Raw genomic sequence first — 9,356 nt, forward strand, 5'->3', positions numbered from 1 at the left:
AAAACATGGCCTGTATTTTTTATAGGTTTTTCATTACTTAAGGCCATGCACACATAGCACATAGATGTTTGAATGTCAGAGTCAACTGGTTGTCTATTTGTTACAGAGTTCAAGCTCCACAGATGAACGTGAGCCAGTCTTTATCTGGGTAATGTATATCTTGGAACAAGATTTAGAAAGAGAAACTTGGAATACTAACTAAAATCAGTACCAACCGTCACACACTTTCCCTTTCAAAGAGCCAGACCTGGATTTTCAGAGTTTTCTAAAAAGTTGCTTACTTCAAATGTATGTAAGTTAGATCATTTCACATTTAAGGAATTTTACAATTTTCATAAAAATCCCTAAATTTGTTGTTAGCACTCCTTTGGCATGTCAGGTAAGGGCATGACTTTTCTTATGCCAACTCCTAAGCAATCCTTTTTCTGTTCATAGGTTTGAACAGAAGTCAGATCATAGTACATCTGGGCCCTGTCGCTTGGCAGGCAGGCTGCTCTAAGCTTATTTCCTCGTCTGTAAAACGGGGAAAGTAATGCACGTAAGAGTTCTCTGAGATGGTCAGTTTTAAGCTCACCACACAAATAAGCTGTATTCTTTTTGGATGAGAAATACTTTGTTCTCAAAGGCACTTGCTTATCCCAACCAAGAGATGAAACCAGCTTGCTCTTAAAAAAAATGTATTAGAAGTTTGCTTATTGTTTCACTTAACACTAAACTATAGAATTCAGACCACATTAGAGCGATGTTTCAGAGCTGGTGGTGAGGAAGAAGACCGAGTCTGTGTTCCAGATGAAATGTGCTATTTAAATAAAAATATATCCATACTTTGAATTAAGGGAGTGTACTTGTCAGTATCTTAGAAATGATTCACTCGCAAAGTATCACTCTGATGTGCCATTTACTAGTATAGGAGTTTTTGAAATAGCTCAAAGTCAAAATTACCAACTTTATTTAAAATAAATGCAGTTTATATCTTAAGATATAGCAAATGAGTCAGAGATTATCTACTCAGATGTAACTTAAGACAACTCAGAAGCTAAGCAGTTTCTTAAAATTACTAGTGCCTACAAACTGACTCCAGTCCCTGCTACTCAGCTTCACTCTGCAATGCTAGAAAGCAGCCGCAGTCTGCAAGTTACTCTTCAATGTTTAATGGTGCCACAGGGTTAAACAATGGCCTTCCTTTTTTGGCCTGAATTTTGCCGAAGTTAGCCTCAAATTCTTTTTTTGTTCCACTTAGATTTACCAGATGTCCATCCTTTATTCTGTAGCCTAGGGAATTCAGTTTCTTTATCCTGTACTGTACTATCTGCGGTGTTAATTCAAGAACCATTGGCGTCTCTTTTATCTGAGCTATGGAAATTCCTTCTTTCAATAATCCCTGAATTCTCTCTTCCAAAACTGGAACAGAATAATATAAAATGGCAGGACATTTCAAAACTAATTGCTTCAGGTCATGATCTGTGCATTTAAAAACACTTTTAGAGAAGGAAATGCTGTTCTGTATACTTCTGGGGCAAAGGTGAAAAAGAAATCCTTTGAGTTTGGAGAGAAGCTGGAGAATATCAAAGTTTGTGAAACCTTGCTCCTGGAGAAATTCTAGTGTTTCCTTTATAGCTGCAGAAGAATTCAGCAAAATAAATGGGTTTTGGCTTAATAATTTCAGTAACCAAACTTTCACGTTGGCCTCGGAGCCACCTAAATTTAGGTAACTCTCTTGGAGAATACTTATCATTTGCTTATTTTTCTCAATAGGATTATGAAAAATATTAGATGCAGTTGTCAAAAACCTGCTAATGACCACATTTTTGAGTCCCAACTCTTGAAAGAACTGAATGTTCAGCTTCTGAGTTTCCTGGTCTGTAACAGTAAAGAAAGATTCTGGAAACTGTTCTATTAACTTGACTAACTCTTGCTCGTTTTTGCAGACCAACTGCCAGAGTTCTCTCTGGGTGTTAACAGCCGTTGGACTGCAGACAATTGCTTCTGGGCAGCGTTCCAAAATACTGGCTACAGCGGTTTCGTTAGCACCTAGTTGTTGTAAAACATTTGCGATTTCTTCAACATAGGTTTCATCCTCAAAAAGTACCCATCCTTTTAGTCTGCGAATTTTCCTGATGTCGACTGAAAATTTATAGAGCTTTTCCACTGTTCTTTTATTTTCTTTGTTTGACTGATGATCATTTGTATAGGTGAAGCACGCTAGAAAGGGTCTGTATTTTGGAGCCGATAGCATCTTTCTGAAAGAACACAGCCTGCAGGGCTGGGATCTTATCAGCAACTTCCACAACATGCCTGCAACCATTGGCTAATTGCCACCGTCCTGGGACTCAGAAGGTATTTATTGCACCTGTAAGAAAGAAAATGCAGGTTTTAACATATGGAGCACAAATTTGGGCTGTCAGTAGTAAGCACAGAAATAACATGGATGTAAATTAGACAGGAAAACTGAATTTTGCCAAAGTTGGCTTCAAACTTTTTGTGGAATATTACATATTTCCTCTTAAATGTATAAAGTAACTAACATACCTCATCACAACTTAGACATCTTCTACACTATAAACATTGTGTGAGCTTTGCCACAACCTTATGAAGTAGTTTCCATTTTACAGATCAGTAGTAAGGCCACAAACAGTTCAAAGATTCAAAGACCTCAAATGTCATTCTGATACAAATTCCCTTTTCTACAACTCGTTATGTTTTTCTTTAGGAGACATATTTTACTAATACACACACACACACACACACACACACACACACACACACAGCTTTTGGGTTTGTTTTTTTTTTAACATTTTACATTTTCAAGTTTATGTTTAGCTGAAGCAAATACTTATGGGGGGGAGTCATCTCTAATTTTATATTTTAGAGTAAATACTTTTGCTAAATAATTATCACCCAAAGTCATTTTATTGAAAATAATAAGTGTAAGCTTGTTTCGTCAGAATTATGTGAAAATCCTTTTCATAAACCTAAAATTAAGGTAAATCTTAGCTAGGCAAAATGAGAAACGCTGTGACTGCCCCAGTGGAGCAGTGGGCAGTCACACTAAGTGGAACGGGGTCCATACTTGCACAATAGTCTAATCAGCTGCCCCCACTTGACAGCTTTACGTACCTAGAGATGGCTACACTGTGCTTCCTGCATTATCGACTTCCGTGCTATTTTCTTGTTATTCTCTGGTAATTAAAACATGCCTAGTTTGGGGCGCCTGGGTGGCGCAGTCGGTTAAGCGTCCGACTTCAGCCAGGTCACGATCTCGCGGTCCGTGGGTTCGAGCCCCGCGTCGGGCTCTGGGCTGATGGCTCAGAGCCTGGAGCCTGTTTCCGATTCTGTGTCTCCCTCTCTCTCTGCCCCTCCCCCGTTCATGCTCTGTCTCTCTCTGTCCCAAAAATAAATAAACGTTGAAAAAAAATTTAAAAAAAAAAAAAAATAAAAAAAAAATAAAACATGCCTAGTTTACTGTTTGAACTTTCAGCACGTGAGAGTGGTTAAGTGTCACATCCCTGGCATAAAAGCATGTAGTGCTGAACTATTTAGCTAGTTAACAGCCTTCCTTATTATTTGTAGGTTTGAAGGAAAGTTGAAAAAAGCCATAATCCAATCCTGGATAGTTGTGAAACTATTTAATAATGCCATTGCCACATATGCCAAGGACTTTTCACTTTCAAGCCTGTCCCAACTAATGCAAATAAATCACTATTCTCTAAGGAAAAATAACAAGTAACAATGTTCTCATTTTGGTTTACCATTTGTAATAATAGCTCATTGTTAGTGTCCATGGTGTCTAAAATAACTGTAGGCGTAGTTTCTGTTTTACTTCGAGTGGTTCAACCAGTTTTTTTTTTCTTTTTAATGTAATTCCTAATACTAGTTTCCTTTAGATGATTCCTAAAGAGCCAAGATATAAATATTAGGCTATTTTATAAAATTTCTAAGAGGACCATGGATTTTAACAGGAAGGAAGAGGGAGATACTGCATAATAATGGGCACATGGAGCCCCACACTCCACAATCTTGGGCCTCACATCTGTACCACATGCTGGAAGGAGCATGGACTCCGTGGCCAAGATGCCCATGTTCAGTCCTGGTTCTAATTTATGGGGTCATCTTGGGAAAGTTACTTAGCCTCAGATTAAGTATGTAAACAAGTAGTGACTAGAACAGTGTCTCACAGTAAATGTTAAATACTACCACAATATAGTAAATGTACTACTACTCCTCAGGATCATCTGTAAAATGGAGACAACTTTAACTTGACATAAACTTTACAGGAATATCGTGAGGGTTCAAATGCATGTCCAGGACTATGCACAAAGCCTGGTACATAGTAAGTACTCAATAAATAGTAGCCATTACCAGGAAATATCTGGAGCTAAAATTCTTGTAGTAATAGGAGTTTAAATTATATTTTAGACAGAAGTACATTATTTACAAAGAGTAAGTGAAAATTGTGAAAACTATTTTAAATACTTCGGTCGTCCCAAGTGACAGTTTATAAAAGCAATACGTTCTCACTTCAGAGGATCTGCCCAACTCTGAAAAGAATAAGGAAGTGGAAAAAGTCACAACTCTTCCACCTATAGACAACTGTTCATATCTGACATACATGTCTGTTTTTTTTTTTCTGATTCTTGCACCCTTTATTATAATTTTGAACTACATACAAGCAGGGTTACCTGGTATATGAGAATTAGGGCGTAAGCTCAGCCTACAATTTGAAATTGTGAAGACTCAGAATTTTTCTTGAAAATGTCTTAAACCGGCACCACATTAAATACCAACATAATGTCTTCTAGGGAAGTCCAGTCCAGCAAGGGGTTCCTCAAGCACTGGAGCAGATCCCAGTGTTTGGCTAAGCACCAGATGAAATAGTTGGCTTAGTGTGGGGGTCACATTACACAAAATGACAGACTAAACACTAGCACCACATTGACCACAGCCAAGATGCTCCTGCCCAATGACGCTGAGGGTAAAGCAGGCCGTCTCACATTTCCTGCTTACTCCAGGGTGAACTATCATGTGCTCAGGTGGGTTGTCTCATAATTAAAGCTGCCTGTCTTGCTCTTTCTTTCTCTCTGATGAGCAAACACAGTTGACGAAGAAAAGTGAAAAGCACAAATGTTGTGAATCCTCTGTAATTAACACACATTTATATATACACAGTTTATTTATTCTTTTTTTTTTATCCACTCTAAGTATCTAAACGTGGCATCAAAAACACTCTAAACATTTAAAATGAGCACATGACATATGGGATAGATATAATTTTGTGATTCATTCCGCAACATCAAGTATGCTATTATTTTCTTTTAGAATGAATTCCTAGGAATGGAATTATTGAAGAGGAGTATGTGAACATTTGAAAAGCTAGGTTGTTACTTTATAATCCAGAACAAATGTCAGATGACCTTGTCACAAGCATTATGACCGATTTTCTCATTAGTTTTAATTCTATTTTGTAAAAAATGAACACAACACTAATTTAACTTTGTTTTCTTGTATTAATGAGGCAGAGCTTAATGAATTATTTTGACCATCTATTTCCTTTAGTGAATTAGCTATTCCTGCCTTAAAAAAATTTTTTTTTTAATGTTTGTTTCTTTTTGAAAGAGAGAGAGAGAGAGAGAAAGAGAGAGACACAGACACAGAATCTGAAACAGGCTCCAGGCTCTGAGCTGTCAGCACAGAGCCGGACATGGGGCTTGAACTGGTGAACCGAGAAATCATGACCGAAGCCGAAGTTGGACCCTTAACTGACTGATTCACCCAGGTGCCCCTATTCCGGCCTTTTTAAATAGCAATCTTTCTGCTTTTTAAAAATTGACTTACATAAACTCTTCATATATTAAAAAAATAATCCTCTTGTTTTTGGAAAGATTTTCTCCAGTTCACTTTTAGTTGTTGAAGGTACATTCCAGCATACCAAAATGGTTACTTTTTTTTTATTGTGCTAAGATATAAATTTTTCTCATTTAACCTTTTAAAAAATTTTATTTACTTATTTGTTCAGAGAGAAAGAGTGTGCGCAAGCAGGGAAGGAGCAAAGGAAGAGAGAGAGAGAATCCACAGGCTTGATGCTCAGCATGGAGCTCGACGCAGGGCTCGAGCCCATGACCCTGGAATCATTACCTGAACCAAAATCAAGAGTCGGACACTCAGTGGACAGAGTCACCCAGGCACCCCCCATTCTTACCATTTTTAAGTATACAATTCAGTGGCATGAAGTAAATCCACAATGTTGTACAACCACTACCATGATTTCCAGAACTTTCTCATCACCCCAAACACAAACTCTATTCCCATAAAACAGTAATTCCCCACTCCTTCCTCCTCTCAGCCCCCTTGTAACTTCTATTCTACTTTTGGTCTCTAGGAATTTGCCTATCCTTGGTACTTCATATTAGTGGAGTCTTACAATATTTGTCCCATTGCATCTGGCTTGTGTCACTTAGCATAATGTCTTCAAGGTTCATACATAATATAGCATGTGTCAGAACAAAGTGGTTAATTTTAAGTGGTCGAAGGGTCATGGAAGTTTCCCTTGATGATTCCTACTGCTTTATGCACTACATGATGACAAAAATTCACCCATATGTCCTTCTATATTTTTGTTTGATTTAAAAAAGACAGCTCCTTTAATTCACTTGAAATTTCTGTTATGAGCGGCAAGTCTAAACAGATTATCAACAGTTTGGCTATCTCCAAGCACTGTTTTTGAACAGTCCTTTCCTTCCCCATGATTTGTGAGGCCTCCTTTACTATACATTAAATGTAGCTTTGGGGCGCCTGGGTGGCTCAGTTGGTTAAGCATCCAACTCTTGCTTTTGGCTCAAATCATGATCTCACAGTTTAGGAGATCGAGTCCCAAGTTGGGCTCTGCACTGACAGTGTGGAGCCTGCTTGGGACCCTCTCTCTTCCTCTCTGTCCCTCCCCAGTTCATGCTCTCTCTCCCCAAATAAATAAGCATTAAAAAAAAAAATGCAGCTTTTCATTCTACCTAGCTTCCATCCTCAATTCCCTATTATTTTGCAATTCCCTGAATAAGCCAGGAGGCTAATTTCTTTGCTGCATACTTGGCCCCCTCTGCCAGACCATTCTAAAACAATCTCTGGGGCAATTCACTCTTGCACATCCCCCACCGAGGATGTCAAATCTCCTCAGCTTGGACCCCTAGCTTCCCTTAACCCCTATTCTACTCTCAACCAATGCTCTTGCCTCTAATCTGTGCAAAGAAAGGAGAGCAACTCATCACACCAAACTTAAATCTTCTGGTATCTCCCCTCCGCTACAAGTATACCCTTCAGTATCCAGGGTAATCCCTGCCCTGTACTGATCCCAACCTGTCCGGCCTGAGACATCCAGACCCGTTCTTCCTTGTAAAATCACTCTTTCAGTTGTCCTCCTCTCTGGGGCTCCCACCCTTCAATTCAAAGTCTCTTCTCACTGCCACTCCACCTAAAACCCTATTTTCTCTTACTCTCAGTTAATTCTCACAGATCTTTCTTTTCTCTCCATTTCCTCCCCTCCTCCCTACATAGATCCCAATAAAGACAATTTCCATGTGATTAGAGCCAATGAGCACTTTTAGTTCCTCTCTCTTTTGACCTCTGCAGCTTTCAGCACAGTTGACCACTTTCTCCACGAAATATTCTCTCACCTGATTTCCAGGACTCCCCATCCTCCCAGTTCTCCCCCTTCCTTCCTCCACTCTGACTTCCCTTTATCTGTCTCCTTCGCAGGCCCATCTTCAAGACTTGATTTAGACCCTCTCCCCTTCTTACCTTACAGTTTCTCCTTAGAGATCCTGTTTTCATCCAGGGCTTCAGTTAATCACTTGAGCTTCTCTCCAACTTCTCAAAATGTGATCTTGTCATGTCCCTGCAATAAACTTTTCAGTGGCACTTTAGGATAAAGACATAAAACAAAATAAAAATGCCTTATACCATGGCCTAAAAGGCCTCTCTGTCTGGTCTCTGTCACCACCTGAATCTGTGCCTGCACCTTCCCCAACCACCTCCCCGCCCCCCCCCCCCCGGCCAAAAAAAAAAAAATCCATCAGTTCTTTTCAGTCTCTGGTGCTCTACACGTTCACACCACAGGGTCTTTGAAGACTGAGAGCTGTTCCCCATGCCCAAAGTACCCCTGTCTAACCCCTAGGTCTGTCACTTTCTTAGACCTCCTTGACTTTCATAAACAGATGAAGCCTCCTGCCCTCATTATAGGCTCTCACAGCACCAAGGACTGCTCCTTGGTGCCACCTGTCATTGTTGCAGCTGTTCATGTGTTGTTTCTGTCACCCTCCATGAGGGCAGAGACTGGTCATCACCATGTTCCAATGAATTGCTTCCCTACACTTCACTAGACTGGCATTTGCTGACTCTAAGAGGCTGGGCAGGTGGACCTTTGTGTGTGCTCTTCCACAGCACCCTGCTCTTGACCCTAACTCCTCTAAGTTCTTCACCCATTCAACCAGTTTTTTTCTTTTTATCTTCTTTTTTTTAAGCTCATGCTGTGTTGTTAGACATTACACTAGACACTAGCTCTTCTGCTAAAATGTTTCTTCATACCTTGGGATCACAAACAGCATTGGAGAACCTGGTGAGAGCCACAGACTCTCCGCAAGCACTGGGAGGGCAAGGTCTGTGTGCCGTTCTGCTCTGTCTCTCGCACCCAGCAAAGAACTTGGTCCACAGGGGAACAAAATCAGTATTTGTTAACTGAAACTAAATGAACAAACCAAGTTGGTGAGGCATCCTAATGTGGTGGGTAAACTGTGATCTGTATGGGCTTAACTCCTGGTCATTAGCTGTGCTGTGACTTAAGGAAGTCATGTCACCTTTCTGAGCCTCAGTGGGGAGTGTCAGGAAAACGGGGACCCTACATCCTGGGTGACTGTGAAGACTAAATTGGGCTAATACCATAAACTACTTACAGAGTATTCAGAATATTAAGTTATCACAACAACCCATTTTAATTTTTTTTTAATGTTTATTTTATTTTTTTTTTTAATTTTTTTTTTCAACGTTTATTTATTTTTGGGACAGAGAGAGACAGAGCATGAACGGGGGAGGGGCAGAGAGAGAGGGAGACACAGAATCGGAAACAGGCTCCAGGCTCTGAGCCATCAGCCCAGAGCCCGACGCGGGGCTCGAACTCACGGACCGCGAGATCGTGACCTGGCTGAAGTCGGACGCTTAACCGACTGCGCCACCCAGGCGCCCCTTAATGTTTATTTTTGAGAGACAGAGACAGAGACAGAGAGACAGAGCACGAGTGGGGCAGGGGTAGACAGAGAGGGAGACACAGAATGCGAAGCAGGCTCCAGACTCCGAGCTGTCAGCACAGAGCCCGA

At 40.3% G+C, this 9,356-nt stretch overlaps 1 protein-coding gene across 2 annotated transcripts; it reads right to left on the minus strand.

Moving 5' to 3' along the window:
* Positions 1-926: 926 nt before the first annotated feature.
* MTERF2 (mitochondrial transcription termination factor 2) lies at positions 927-9,027 on the minus strand. 2 transcript variants are annotated; one of them, XM_047065584.1, is made up of 3 exons: positions 8,572-9,027; positions 7,786-7,882; positions 927-2,350 (listed from the first exon to the last, which is right to left on the minus strand). In XM_047065584.1, exon 3 carries the CDS (start codon positions 2,303-2,305, stop codon positions 1,136-1,138), a length of 1,170 nt encoding a protein of 389 aa, XP_046921540.1. In that variant the 5' UTR covers positions 2,306-2,350; positions 7,786-7,882; positions 8,572-9,027; the 3' UTR covers positions 927-1,135. The 2 variants fall into 2 exon arrangements, with proteins under 2 accessions (XP_046921540.1, XP_046921541.1); XM_047065585.1 differs by having other exon boundaries at positions 7,786-7,905.
* Positions 9,028-9,356: the final 329 nt, after the last annotated feature.

The sequence above is a fragment of the Lynx rufus genome, unplaced genomic scaffold (genome assembly GCF_022079265.1).
Source record: "Lynx rufus isolate CCGP_SWC_20201006 ecotype Redwood Valley unplaced genomic scaffold, mLynRuf1.p SCAF_7, whole genome shotgun sequence".
In the NCBI taxonomy this organism is placed as follows: domain Eukaryota; kingdom Metazoa; phylum Chordata; class Mammalia; order Carnivora; family Felidae; genus Lynx; species Lynx rufus.